This window comes from Canis lupus, chromosome 4 (assembly GCF_003254725.2).
Source record: "Canis lupus dingo isolate Sandy chromosome 4, ASM325472v2, whole genome shotgun sequence".
NCBI lineage: Eukaryota > Metazoa > Chordata > Mammalia > Carnivora > Canidae > Canis > Canis lupus.
The window spans coordinates 72,695,524-72,711,065 of NC_064246.1; the positions used below are offsets into that span (position 1 = coordinate 72,695,524).

The 15,542-nt window shown below is 38.5% G+C and overlaps 1 protein-coding gene across 1 annotated transcript in view; it reads left to right on the forward strand.

The window, feature by feature from the left end:
• The window catches only part of RANBP3L (RAN binding protein 3 like), a 44,961-nt gene that overhangs the window by 9,353 nt on the left and 20,066 nt on the right, over positions 1-15,542 (forward strand). The window contains exons 2-5 of the mRNA XM_025436425.3: positions 11,192-11,250; positions 12,778-12,817; positions 13,299-13,376; positions 14,493-14,567. Of these exons, the coding sequence (XP_025292210.1) occupies positions 11,192-11,250; positions 12,778-12,817; positions 13,299-13,376; positions 14,493-14,567 (252 nt within the window). The remainder of the gene's footprint in view (positions 1-11,191; positions 11,251-12,777; positions 12,818-13,298; positions 13,377-14,492; positions 14,568-15,542) is intronic.

The following is a 15,542-nucleotide window of genomic DNA, read 5'->3' on the forward strand; positions in this document are numbered from 1 at the left end:
CCTCTTATGGGGGCACAAAATAGATGCTCAACTAAGTACCTGAAAATGATCTGTGTGGTGGCTGGCCCTTGAACTCAGTTTGTGGTTCAGTTTAAAAGGTGTTGTTATTGAAGTCAGCAATCAATTTCTATATAAACTGCTCACCACATCCAACTGTCTCCCAACAGGGTGTATTTGACTCTAAAACAAATAAGGTGATAAAGTGGCCTGTTTACCAGGCTAGTGGTTTTCACTTAAATCTAAATAGCTTCATGGTCTCCATCTCTTACACTGCACAAAGTGTGAAAGATAGCAATGTACCACTTTTAGAACTGGGCCGATATGGCCTTGGAGAAATGATTTGGATTTTAACAAAAGAAACAAGAAGTGTCCAAAACTCCAAATTAAAAAGGGGTTAAGTAAGAGCCATTATTATCATTCGTTATTTTATTTAAACTGAAGACTCTATTCAAAGTGCTGGCTCAACTATTATATTAAATCATTAACTTGACTTGAAATCTTAACATTTAAGCAAGGTAAGTTTCACACCTGAGTTGCTTTTTAATGAAATCTGCTGGTAAAACTAGCATAACATCCAAAAGTCAGGATTCAAAATGCAGTAAATACCCGTCTTCCTTCTACCTAGTGATCAAATGACTCACCCTGTGTGGATGGGCAATAAGTAAGCGTAAGGTCATAGGAGAAAGATCCAGACTACTGGCAAGAGCTGATAGTCTGAAGGTGGCTTTTGATACTAACTAGAGCCACAGCAAAAGGGCTTTGTCCAGGAGACAGAGGTTAAACTCTAACGGAGGAAATGCAAACTGACCTATATACTCGAACAGGAGAAAGAAGAAAGACTTTTGTAAGTGTCCTGTATCAGTGCAAGATGGGCTTCATGTCTGAAAAGAACCCAAGGCTAACAGGACACAAATTCCTTTCCCTCAGCAGATGCAGAGAAACTACCAGACCTCCAGACACTACAGCTCAGTAATTTGATTGTCCCTCTCAGGTAGGGATCTGTAATGACTGGTTTAAATAATTGGCACCAACCTTTCTTGCTCTCATAAAAGGAGGTAATTCATGACAAGAAGGTATGTGACCATCTGGAGAGGACAGAGTTAAGCAAGGAAGATAGCCTTCTTTTTGGAAATGGGTGTTTTAGGTCTAAGGCTGTGTTAAACTTTAGTTGTCTTGCAGAGAAATGGAGGCACAGATAATGATTTGTGTGTATGTGTGTTTTTATAAACTGAGTGTGAGTAAGACTTATACCAGTGCCACGGATTATGAGGAGCTGTTTCTTCAACAAGACCAACTTTGACATAAGGAACTTCATTCTCAAGTATGGATTAATGTTTTGATATTATTTGCCATTTTTCTTTCTGAAAATTGACTAAGCTAAATTTAAATAGTAGAAGTGATTGTAGGATAAAGCAAAGTAGATTTTAAGGGACTCGTAGCAAACAACTCCAGCTACAAACATAAAGGGAAAAAAACAAAGATTTAGAAACCAAATCTTCAAAAAACACCATAATAGAGGTGCCAAACATCTTTCTATCTTTGTAAATATTTCTCACATTTTAAGGCTTAAATTCAAAATATTGTTATTGTTGATGACCATGCTCATACCAGGCACATAATGTTTATTAAATAAATCATGACTTATCCCCCTCAAAGTTCATCCAAGTGGTTAATATTCCTCAATCACTGAATACTAGAGCTTCACACTCCACTTAGGCCAACTGATCGTCACCAGAACACTAAAATCAGAGGAGAGAAGTGACTTACTCAAAGTTTATAGTTAGGGCAAAAAGCTGGTACTGTACTCCTTCTATGTCTGAGAATTTTATCATGTAAGGGCCAGCATAAGAAAAAGGACCTCAAATGGCTAAAAAAATTAAGACAAGATAAACTTGCATTTTATCTCATTTAGAATACCCGTTGAAAGAGTACTTATTTGTATAATAATCCTAATATTAAGCATGTAGAGAAAATGATGAGTATACAAGGGGCGAGGAAGGAGAAACAGGAAATGTGAGGAGGCAAGGAACCGGGCGCTAGAGAGAAATATGCAGCCAATATGAGAACAAGGAAAAGAAGAGAAGGCAAAGGAAAAAAAGCTGATTTAAAAAAAAAAAAGGGCCAAAATATGCTACATACACACACTGGAATATTTATTCAGCCTTATAAAGGAATGAAATTCTTCATACATGCTCCAGCATAGATGAACCTTGAAGGTATTATGCTCAGAGAAATAAGTCAGATACAAAATGATGAATATTGTATGACTCCACTTACACAAGGTGTCCTAGAGCAGTTGGATTCATAGAATGAGAGAGCTGAGTGTGGTTACAGGGTCTGGGGACAGTCAGATGAGGGGTTAGTGCTTCGTGGGCAGCGTTTCAGTCTGGGATGATGAAAAAGTTCTCGAGATGGATGGTGGTGATAGTTATGCCTCAGTGCGAATATACTTAATGTCACTGAACTGTACATTTTAAATAGTTAAATGAGAAATTTTATGTATATTTTCCGCAGTAAAAACCAAAAAACAACATTTAAATCACTTGATTACTGTATCTCCTCTAATCCATCCCGACTTGTCATGATAATTCAATGATTATGAAAACTTGAAGGAAAAAAATGAATAAATTTAAAGGATTCGTCTCTGTTTTCTTGAGAATCTTCCAAGTCACATAAATTTGAAAAGTGTAAGTTTGTCTCTTGTAGCATGGTGAACAAAACGTTTCTGGGAAGTTTTACAAATTGCTACCTGGCCTATACTTCTGCCAAATTAGCTCTAAGTCCATTCAAGAAGGTGTCTGCAGCAGGCATCACTGTATTCCTGCTCATTTCTGTGCCTGAGGGCCAGCGGGGCATTTCAGGGACGTCAGCCCGCCTGCCGGCTTCTGCGAGTTCCCAAGAAGAGAATGAGGCCCAGGCCTTCTGGGTTTATGAGCGCCTTGGGTGGGCAGCTCTGCTCCTTTCTTCTGGCCTAGGCCTCCAAGGTCTTGTTCTCAGGGGAATAACATCCATTTATTCCTGTGGAAACAAGAAAACAAGGAGCCTTTTCTCCTGCTTGCTCAAAGGCTCAAAGAGGAATAAGTTTAAGGAAAAGAGATTTGGAATTAGAAGAAGTTGCAATCAAACTTCTCCATCCGGCCTGTGTCCTTGGAATCCATGAAGGGATTTAAAAATAGTGTGCTTCTTTACTGAAGAGGAAGAGCTTAAATTTATCTGAATTCAACGTACCAAGCTATGCTTCAGCCATATTGACTTATTAATAGCCTATGTGAAGAGTGACTTAATTCTTACTAATAGGATACTTTGTGTCAAAATCACCTCTTTAATTTTAGCAGCACAGAAACACTGGAGAATTACTTGAAATAAAAAGATACCATTTTAAACCTGTGCATGTGCCTGTTCAATATTAATCTTCAACATGTCATAGGACCTAGACTATATTTCTCTTCCCCCTCCCTCAGCAAAATGGAGAGACCCATTTCTAACATATGGAAGCAGTTTCACACTGCAAGTTATTCTGAGGGGAAAATATGTGATTTATAAATGCTGTCAAATGAAATATGTATTTCCAAATGGTACTAAGTTGACCAAGCACATCCTAGGACACATTCCCCATCTTTATAACCCCATGGGCATAAATGAAGGAACAGTGTCGAGAAAGAAACAAACAGCCCCTTTTCGTATTCTCAATCCAGAAGTCCCACACTTGTTGCTGGTAAAAGTATTCAAGTAATCAAAGATTACAAGTAACCTTATCACAAAACTGTTTTATTTATAAATAAAATAGCACCTCCAAATTACGGAGAAGTGGGTATGGTCTGTCAAAAGTAATACATACATCTGAGTTATTTTATTAGTGGTTGAGTATATATATTGACATGAGGATTTTATTTTTTATTTTTTTTAAGATTTTATTTATTTATTCATGAGAGATACAGAGAGAGAGAGGCAGAGACATAGGCCAAGGGAGAGGCAGGCTCTCTGCAGGGAGCTCGATGCTGGATTCAATCCGAGGATCCCAGGATCATGACCTGAGCCAAAGGCAGACGCTCAACCACTGAGCCACCAGGCCTCCCGACATGGGGATTTTAGATGGCAAGGCTCTCACTTGTCTGATGACATTCTCGAAAAACCTCTTTCTTCAGAATGTGAACAGAAAACAGTGAGACTAAGTGAAGCATCTTACAGTGATTACAGAGAGCAAAACCCACGTGTAGGGAGACTGACACAGTCTGAGATCACGTCTCAGTGAGGCTGGTACAGTACAGACCACGGAAGCAGGAGAGCTATCGCAGCCCAGGCGTATCACAGCTCAGAAGACAGGAAGCCATCCCATAGTCATTTTACTGACAATGGAAGCGGTGTGTGTGTGTGGGCGGGGGGGTGGTATGGAAGAAGGGGGGAAGCTTTCTTTAGGGGGTTGGGGGTGCTGGGTGGGGAGCTCGAGACTTAGAGTCCTTGCTTGCTTTATTAGTCCCTAAGTATTGGCTGTTTGACCTTGGGCACATCCCATAATTTTAGAGCCTTTCTTTTCTCATGAGCACAGGGTTTAATAACCTACCTTTAGAAAATCCCCCAATGCAGTAAGAGCAGCAGCTTATTGCCTACCTTACCTTACTTAATCCTTACAACTCTGTGAAGAATGCTTTATGCTCTTCATCTCATAGATGAGGAAACCTGCCCTAGCTCGTAGTTAGTAAATTCAGGAGATGGAATTTGAATCCAGGTCTGTTTTCTGCCAAAGCTTAGATTTTTAAAACCATACATTCTGGTCCCTAGTAGCCATTCATTTAGTCACCAAAAACTGATATATTTAAATCTGTTTTGTAGTAAGTGATGTGTGATGCAAATTAAGTTTTTCTATTACACTGGTGGATAAAAGAAGCATCTTGGGAGATCACCAAGGTCTAACTTTTTCTGCTACTTCTTAAGGTCATATTGAGTTAAATACTTCAAAAGGCGAAAGGATAAAGACTAGTCATGACATACATACGCATATCATAAGGAGGCTACTGTCTTTACGAATGAAAAAGGAAATAATTCAAATAGGTCTATTCTGACACTGGAATAATAGTAAAATTTAAGGAAGTATGCTATGATATCTATTGAAAAGTCACCGATCACCCCCAAATATAAAGCACACTGCACAAGATGGCCATATCTTTTGGGGGGACAATTACAGAATATTCTCAAAAATATGAAGCCAGTTTTTTTCCTCACCATTATGTTTTGGTTGACAGAGTGATTTGGCCAGATGTTCTATACTAAATGATTTAATTAAAATGATCTGTTCTTTAATCTGTACACTTCTCTGTTTATATAGACATTAGTGAAGTAAATGACTTTAAAAAATAATAATTTTTCTTCAATTGAATTACTGCTGCTACAAATCACCAGAGTCTAAGATTGAAATGAAGTTAATTTACTGGCTATCTCCCACTACCACATATAACTGGATGATAAATTAAGCAGCACAGTTTAGAGGTGACGTTGGGTGAGTGCATTCAGCACAGAATTCTCAGGGCTTGTTCCTACCTCCAGAATGGTAGCAAGACCTATAAATGACACAACCTCAGAGTCTTCTTGCTTCTTGCTCACACCAGAGACTTTTATTATCTCTATGCCTTGGTTTTCCAAAATTGGTCTGTGTCTAGATCTAGACCAATGTACAAAACAGTGGAGGAAAGAGTCTAGACTCTTCAAAACTTAACAATGAACAGGGACACCTGGGTGGCTCAGCAGCTGAGCGGCTGCCTTTGGGGCTCAGGGCGTGGTCCTGGTATCGAGTCCCACATTGGGCTCCCTGCATGGAGCCTGCTTCTGCCTCTGTCTCTGCCTCTTTCTTTCTGTGTCTTTCATGAATAAATAAATAAAATCTTTAAAAAAAACCTTACCAATGAACAGATCTCTTGAAGATTATCAGCATGAGAAGCGGATGAGTTCAGAAAATCGGATGGATTGAATAAACTCTGGGTGGTGATGGTTGTTTTTAGTGGATTGAGAGAGACTTTTCTCATCTTCTCTAATTTCCTATTCTGATATGATTCCCATTCTGAAATTGAGTGATTTCTTTACCAACATTGACGAGAAGAGGAATAGCTTTCTGGTTCTATTCTAATGTCAATTCTTTTTGTCTCCAGTGTGTGCTTCTCATAATAAAACAAAACAAGAAATGCTATATTTCTTGGAGTGGGCAGTTAATAGCTTCATTTTCAACAAGAACTTAAAGCATCTCAAAAAATTTAGAAGTTAATTGAAAGTGTGAATGCTTTCCCCTTCTACTTCATATTAGGTGTTTATTACAACAGTTTTGTATTTATAGTACACAAAATTGGTTATGACTTCAGCAGCAACAACCAGGGCTGGAATCGTTCTAGAGGGTCCATTCATCTTGTTTCTCAAGTTGAGCTAATATTTTGTGAATCAGCTTGGAAACTTCCCATGTAAACTCTCTGTGTTCCTCTGTGTTTCTCTGGGGTCCCGGTTACTTCACCTTTAAAGCATATGCAGCATCTCAGAAAATAGAACCAAGAGTGTTCCATCACAGTTAATAATGTCACTCTGTGTTCCTACCATCCTCTCTGTAAAGACATACATCTGTATATATTGGTGGGTAATTTGTTGTTTATTTCATTCCTTTTACATTTTTATAGAACTCCTCTGTGTATGGCTGGAAATAAGTTACAGAATGTCTCATGCTTGTGCTTCCGTTGTAAATTGGCACAGATCACTTTATGTTCTGGGGTTGCAACTTGCCCTTATAAAACTGTCTTGGAATATTTTAATATGAGGTTGAGTTGTTTTTTTAAAAAAATCAAGATTATTCAGACCCTCTGTGTCTCCTCTTTCTGGGGTCCCATACAGAGATTAAGGTCACTTGCTATGATTTGCCTGTTATTTTCTACAGAAGACCTCATTTTTAGATTTGAAGCTTCAGATGTTTCGGGTTTTTGCTGAAGAATCTTAGTACCATGACAAAGTTTTTGATGTAGTTTATGCTTCCAGCCTATTTTTTTGCCTGGCAGAAATTAACATTTAATAATCTCAAGCAGAGACGTTTTCTAAAAGCATTTTTCAAGAAAAAAAGGTCAGAAATCAGATACATCAAAGCAGCAAACAAACTTTTGCATCAGAGAGGAAAATCATAATTGCTTCAAGCAAAATATTTGAATGACTGATTTCAATATCAATGTCAATATTTTAATATCCTTACTACAGGGATTTCTTTTTAAGTCCTCAGCACAGCCCTTGACTTCACCTTACATTGAATCATAATAATCATAGTATGTGGTTTGAATAGTAACCATTCTCTCACAAATTGTCAGGTAATTCCGAATACCTGGAGGTTTAGTCACTGACTCCATGAGCCTCCACTGCCATCTTCCTAAGTTTGGTCTCGGGTGACAGAAGCCCGAAGTAGTCTATAGGACTACTATCGGGACCACACTTTGAGGACCAACAATCTCTAAAACTATGTAGGGGCCACAGCCTGAATTCAGAAATTTGCTCCTATTAAAAGAAGAAGAGATATAAGAGCTCAATGAGGAGAACTGAGAATAGTAGCGGTAAGAATAAGGTAATGAGTGAAAGGAAAAAGAAAGACCTTTGAGGAACAATGAGACGTTTCCCCCAAACTAACAAGAGTCACTGGAACCTGCCTATACCATTGGATTGGAGAGGAGGAGGGCAGGGAATCTTACTTTTAGTGAATGTCTTCCGTGCAACCTGTCGTTTGATCTATTGCTATATGTTTATGGATAGATGATAGATAGATAGGTAGATAGATAGATAGATAGATAGATAGATAGATAGATGATATGGAATATGCTGTAAATATCTAGATGTATAGAGAGATGTGTGCATATATGGAGAATGGATAGACAGATAGATAGATAGATAGATAGATAGACAGACAGACAGAAGTTCTGCTCTGTTCCAAACAGGTTTGAAGAGGAAGGTGTACTAGGTGCTCGCATCTGCATACGTGACTTCAATCCTCACGACAAACTTTTAAAAATATATACAGAGAGAGAAGAAATAGCTGAGGCTTAGAGTAATTAAAAAAAAATGAACTCTAGGACTATTCGATATCAGAGCTCCAAAATCCATGCTTTGACCAGTCAGAGAGCCGGACACAAGTTAAAGAGGATGGGGGCATAAAGAACTGTATTGGAGCCTGGGATAAGACAGTGCACAAGAAGAAATTAGAGAGGAGGATGTGGCAAACATGTGGATAGGTCCAGGAAGAAAGGCAGAGGAAAATGCAAGTCCTGCCAGGGCTGCGGTCCAAGTGGATAATTCCAGTCCTGGTAGCAATTAAGAGGTGACCCATTTGGCAGCGCCTGCCCCTCTGCAGGGGGGGGTTGTTGCCACTCTCTTTCCTGCCAAGAGTGTTTCTATAACCTTTCTGGCTCTGCCCAGAGTAGCCTGGTTCTATCCAGCGTGGACGACTCAGTTTTCACCTTCCCTAAACCAGCAATGCAGTAAGAGACGGTCTGCAGGACTCTACATGGGAGAAACTGTATAGCAGACACTTGGGGACCCTGGCGATACCTGCCCCCACTCCTATGGGGACTCTGAGTCAATGGTACTCCACGTCAAGTGCCTTCCTCCTCTTCTGGATCTGCTTTTGGCTCCCTAGATCCTTTTGAACCTCCTTCTCTGAGATGATTCCTTGAGAAAATCCTCCAGTTACTTGCCTAGATGAAATAGGTTTGTCAGAGACTGTCAATTAAACATATGGAAATAAAGGGTAGGGACAAGGCCTTATAACCTATCTAAAATTGGGGGAAATTATGATACATATTAAAATAGGAGAAAAAGAAGTTTATATTCACTCTCCTTCAGCCTCATCTTGTACCACTTGTCTTCTCTCTCTTGACTTGCATGGTGTCTTGAACATAGTCAACCCTCAGTAAACCTTTTTTGAATAAATGGATTGATTAATGAATATATGAGAAAGAAAAGAGGATAAATTTATTTTTCTTTTTTAAAAGTTTTTAAATATTTTATGTAAATTCAATTTGCCAACAAAGAAAAGGATAAATTAAAAAATATAAAATCCTAAGAACCTTGCTTTTATTTCTAAATTTTCCTACTGGGTCAAGTAAGAAAATTGTTACAGACCTGGTGGCTTGATAAATGCTTGCTTTCGGCATTGTCTTTGGAGCCAAAAGAGTTGCTTGGGAGAAGGGGAGAGAACTCAGAGGGAGGAGGAGGTATGAAAAGTCTCTGTTTTCCAACCAATGTATCAGACAACGTCAGTGGGCAAGAGAAGGTGACTGTGCTGAGGCTAATATGCCTTTAATCAGACAATGTATACCTACAGCCAGCACAGTGGCTGGCACAAAAAAGATACTCAATAAGTTTTCATTGAATTAATGAATAAAAGTGATGTACTTACTTTACCATATATCCTCTAAGCTGCAAGTAACCGTTTGTGGTTTCTTCCTTAACGCCGCATGGAAGATTGTTTTTGCCTGTGTTTAGCTGAATGTTTTGATCAAGGGAAAGAAAGTCAACATGCCCTTTGTCACAGATTAGACCTCATCATGATGTTTTAGCCAGAACTATCCTAAATCCAGTTTAGAAGAGCAAATTTATAATTCTAATTCATATGTATCCTCTGAACATCCACGAAGACTATTTTCTTTCAAAGTCACTAGATTTCTCTTTTCTTAAATCTAATCTAATTGCTGGAAGAGGAGCTTGTTAGGGAAGCAACAAAAAGTTGAACTATAGTTTAATATGGATGGAAATGCTGATGTGTTCTTGAGCATTTTCTGCTGGGGCTCACTTGGTTCCAAGGGCAGACTATGTGGTAAGCACTTGCATGAAAAAGTGAGCAGTTTATCTCACTGGACTGAAAGAATGTACCCAAGCTCACAGGGCCCAGGAGCATGGCAAGGATGGTGTGGCAGAGATTCAATACTCTCTTATGGGATTAGATTATGGGGAACTGGAGAACCTCTTCCTGGCATATTAAAAAAATGTAATTGTCTGCTAGTTCCTTGAAACTCCTCTGTGAGAGTTTTAATTATTCAGCCCAGGGATGGCAAATACCTCGGCTTGTGTGCCAGGACAATATATTGGTAATGGCTGCTGGAAATCTATTATGGGGAGACTTATGAGATCATATTTGGGCTCATTAAGAAAGTGTTGTCATTTATACTTCAATTTTAAAAAGAAAGAAAATGTTGTCATGAATTGGCAATGTCAGCTAAGAGTTTTGGAATGGAGATTGGTGGCATGCCACATTATTTAATATCCTTTCTTTAAAGCTTTTTTTTTTCTCTCTCTCTCTTCTCTCTCTCTCTCTCTGGTCTTGTAAAAATATAAATAATTATATCTAAAAATCCATTTAATCATCATATAAACTCTGTGAGGTAAGTACTGTTATAATTTTCATTTTGTTTTCAGATGAGGAAACTAAAGTTACAAACCTATTATTTCTCCCAAGTATTAGTGCTACACATGCCTAACTAACTCCAGGGCCCAAGCTTTTAACAAACATGTCATCTTCCCTAAGAATTCTGGAGTGGCTAAACTGTTATCACTCATTTATACCCTAGAGTAAATGAGCTTCTCTCTGTTGTTTTACCTAAGAGAGGAAAATATAAAAGATTCATGAGGTCAGCAGGGCTGAAGACAAAAGACTGATTCTCAGTCTAAATATTGAAAATATGTCTTAGTATATGACTGCTCTAATGAAGGAAATATGGATTATTTCTGGAACAATCTGAGGATAGAATGCAATACATCCCCACCATTCTTACCTTGAGATCCAACTCAAGTAGAAGAACTATTCTTAGATGAGATTTTTCACCCCTTGCAATTTTTCATTCTAAAAGCAAAGATGTTAATCATTATGTCCTAATGATATTGTAAATGAAGATAATTATACTTTGTTTTCCTTAAACACTTAAAGTGTGTTCTTTTAATGGGATGATCTCACTGCTTATGGGAACGCGTTATTATCACTTTCCCCAAGTCCTTATTTCTGTAATTAACTGCTAAAATAATTTGTAAATACAGAAGTTATAGCGTCCATGTAAAAACAGTTTGGATTTTACCCAAAGGCAGGGAAAAATACAAAGTGAAACAAACAAACAAAAAACTTCTAATATTTTTAGTTGGTGTTAGAAATGTCCGAATATAGTTTGACTTTCTCCCTATTCTTTTCCTTGTACAGAAAAATCTGTCATTGCTCAACCAATATTTGTTTTTGCAAAGAGAGAACAAACTTTTAAGGTAAGCTCGAGCTAATTTTCTTTGTTTGATTTTCACTTTAGGCAAAGAAAATTGTTTCAAGAAGCTAGTGAGGCTAAATGATATACGATTGCCTTAGTTTATCCTCTTGCTCTTCACTTAGCAGAGTTGTGCCTCTAGAATATTTATATAGTGGGTTTTTACTGGTAGCAATTTGGCCAAAATGGGAGGCCAGAGGCCTGCCTTGTGTTGAAGCTATGAATAACACGTCATCTTTACCAAAATTATAGAGTTTTTTAGTGACTTGGAAAAGGGCGGGACTGAAAGAGGTTAGCAGGGCAGAGACTCCGCGTGGGTCTCCACCACTGACCTAGCTTACAACTGGGTGTAAAGTCCTAAACTGGGATGCTTGACTTAAAAGTGAACCTGTCGGATCTTATTTGGAATTGACATTCTCTATTATAATTTTGTTCCTGTTGATTTTTAAATTTTCTTTTTGTTTCGCTAGAAAGGAAAGATGATGCTCAGTTTTAAACGTGAAAAGTGTATAAGCTGCTTTCTTACAATAAAACTAAATGTGTATACAAGACATAAAAATTAAAAAAAAATAAAAGGGGTCTGAAGGACCCTACCTGCATCACACTAAAACCACCAGCTTTGAAAGACCAATGATAAGATTAGTAGCTTTCCACTTTAGCTTGATTGGTATTTTCCTGTTATTGGGTTCTGCTTATGCAAGTCATTTACCTTCCTACCCACAAAACTGACTAAAGAAAAGCTCAACCCCCAAGCCCCAGTCAAAGATAAGTCCATTTCCTGGGCTCCACCCCAGGTCAACAGCTCCAGATCTTGAGAGCTGGTGTTTCCAAATCTTCCTTTTAAACAATTTCTTTTTTTTTTTTTAATTGGTGTTCAATTTGCTAATATATAGCATAACACCCAGTGCTCATCCCATCAAGTGCCCCCCTTAGTGCCCGTCACCCAGTCACTCCCACCCCCCTGCCCACCTCCCTTTCTACCACCCCTTGTTCGTTTCCCAGAGTTAGGAGTCTCTCATGTTCTGTCTCCCTCTCTGATATTTCCTGCTCATTTTTTTCTCTTTTCCCCTTTATTCCCTTTCACTATTTTTTATATTCCCCAAATGAATGAGACCATATAATGTTTGTCCTTCTCCGATTGACTTATTTCACTCAGCATAATACCCTCCAGTTTCCATCCACATTGAAACAAATGGTGGGTATTTGTCGTTTCTAATGGCTGAGGAATATTCCATTGTATACATAGACCACATCTTCTTTATCCATTCATCTTTCAATGGACACCAAATCTTCCTTTTAAACAATTTCTGACAAGGCATTCTACAGTCCCTGAAATACAAAACCGCTCTACTGAGGCTTTGTTTTGTCTTGAATATGTGCCTAGCGAGTGAAGAGTAAGGGTGAGAGGCTTCGCCCTGGCCTAGCTGAGCAGACCTGGCTTTTGAGAAATCTCTGATGGAGCCACAGGGTGGAATTCTGTTGTAAAAACAGCAAACACTCAGCTCTCACTGGCAGCTTTGTTTCCTTCCAGAGACCTGCAGAGGACTCCACCTATGAAGCATCAGAACATGGTAAGGACTTACCTCTGGGATTTCCAAACCCATCTTCCTACAAGGAAAATACACAGGCACAAATATTTGGGCATGTGGCAAGATGTAAAACTTCATGGTTTTTCTCATGTTTAAACACCAAATTGGCTCTTGTTTTGAGAGATGACACACCAGTCCCCAGAGCACTGACGTTAGTGACGCTGAAGGCCCTCATCTCTCCATTGCCCTGTGTCTCAACCCGCCAAACAGTCTCTTTACCATCTCAAAATTCACATGCAGTTTCTTGCTGAAGTCACTTGTTTCTCATTGTTTCTTATGAGGCTGGTGTGCCTGTAGCTCTACGGCCACCAAGCTATTAAGCCCGGCATTTAAACTTGGCCTTTGGGAGTTAACGAGTTATCAGATGATGATCTATGCAGCAAAAGGTAATTCTGTTTATCCTTTGGTTGAGGATAGCTTGTCATTGTCAGCAATTTTACTCATCATGTTGAATTTCTTGCAGAATGCAATGGTTTTCTGAGAAAGCGCGTAAGGTCTTCATCTTTTACTTTGCACACTACACATCCTCAGTCCCCAGGAGGTAGGTATAGCCTGAGTGTTGTCTGTTCACCATTCTGTTTTCTCTGAGTGTGAAAGCACTGAGAGACTTTTCAAATGGGAAATGTTTAAGCCCACGTTTATAATAAATTGTTGCGTGAAAAGAGCAGTCTATAAAATGGATTGTACAGCGAGTCACTTTAAAAATTAAATTTATCAGGGGCACCTGGGTGGCTTAGTCAGTTGAGCCTCTGCCTTTGGCTCAGATCATGACCCCCGGGTCCCTGAGTCTGATTCCTTGCTCAGTGGGGAGTCAGCTTCTCCCTCTCCTTCTGCCCCTCTCCCGGCTCATGTGCTCCCTCTCTCGTTCTCTCTCTCTCACTCACTTTCACTCTCAAATAAATAACAAATCCTTAAAAAATACAAATAACTAAATAGAAATTCAATTTATCAACATTGGATGAAAGATTGAAAGGACAGAAGCCATAATGTCAGCAATGGTTATCTTAGGTAATGGGAGTGCAGGTGATTTGGGGTTTCAGCAATGGTTATCTTAGGTAATGGGAGTGCAGGTGATTTGGGGTTTCCCACCCATTCTGCATTTTGTTGTGCTTCCAAAGTATCTGCATTAAGTATGTATTAGCTTTGTAATTAGGGGAAACTGTCATTTCTCCCTGAGTATCCATCTACTTAAATAGATGTCTGCCTTGAAAAGAACCCTTTAGGAACTTCAGCACATACTGTATTCTGAGTAAATCAGTAACTTAGTTTGCCTCTCTCCTACACTCAAAGTACTCCGTAATTCCTTTTAGAAATGACCGCATTAAAAAAAAAAGAAAAGAAAAGAAATGACCTCATTGCCTTCTGCCTTGTAATACAGCTGTCTCTGTGTATGTCTGTCTCTTCCATGTGACTTCCTTGAGGTCGTCTTCATGCATGATAGAGTGTCTTACACATGGTGATCACTCCAATATTTATTGAATCAAATAGAAATTAATTTATAATTCCCACCATAGGCACATTTTATTTCTATTGATAACAATACAAAACATTTTCTAAATCAGTGATATAGAAATCTTCCTGAAACAGCAAAAGTCCAAATCAAAAGAAACACAAAACCCCACTTCCTCACTGACTTCAGTTTGCAATTTGCTTCTAGCATCAAGCTTGTCCCAGAATCGAATGAGATCATCATCCTTCACCAACCTCCTGACCTTCCCCCCTTCTGGGCCAGGTAATAAACAGCTTCTAGAACTTTGAGCTTGACACTCTGACTTTTCAAAATCCATTCTCACGAATGTTGAGCTTTCCTACTCAGCTACTATAAAACTGCTGGCATTGTAGTGAGTGGCAAATAAAATAGAAGCCTTTGCAAAGTATGATTAGAAGAATCCCTTATGAATTCCAACTCCACAAATCCAAGCAGTGTGTTTGTTTATTTTTGGTAGAAATTTTGAACTTGATGATGTTTTTAAGGAATTCATGTTTATGATAGTAATATGTTATATAAGACAGCTTTATAAAATAACTTGCTTTATTTTACTTATTATTGTTCATCTGTACAGTTTATAATATATATAGTACTCAAGGGTACCCAAGTGGCTCAGTCAGTTAAGTGTCTGCCTTCAGCTCAGGTCATGATCCCAGTGTCCTGGGATCGAGCCAGCATTGGGCTCCCTGCTCAGTAGGGAGCTTGCTTCTCCCTCTGCCCCTCTCCCTGCTCATGCTTTCTCTCACTCATTCTCTCTCAAGTAATTAAATCCTTAAATATATATATATATATATATATTTAAGTCCTTAAATATATATATTTACACATATATACTTAGAGTACTCAAAATATATAGCTATGTTTTAAATTCTTATTCTAAAGTTTATGCTTTAGGTGAATGTATCTAAAGTTTAAAATGTGATTCCTTTTATTTTTATTTATTTTTTTAGAATATGATTCCTCTTAAACTTTTCACTAATTAAAACATTACTTCTTTTTATTTGAAATTTGTAGTGCTTTGCTAAATAAATATTTTATCGTTATAAAATATTTGAAATGGTTGGAACATTATATTAAAACTACAATTTATAGGGTGCCTGGGTGGCTCAGTGGTTGAGCATCTGCTTTCAGCTCAGCTCGTGATCCTGGGGTCCTGGGATCGAGTTCCCCATCTGGCTCTCCACAGGGAACCTGCTTCTCCCTCTGCCTGTGTCTCTG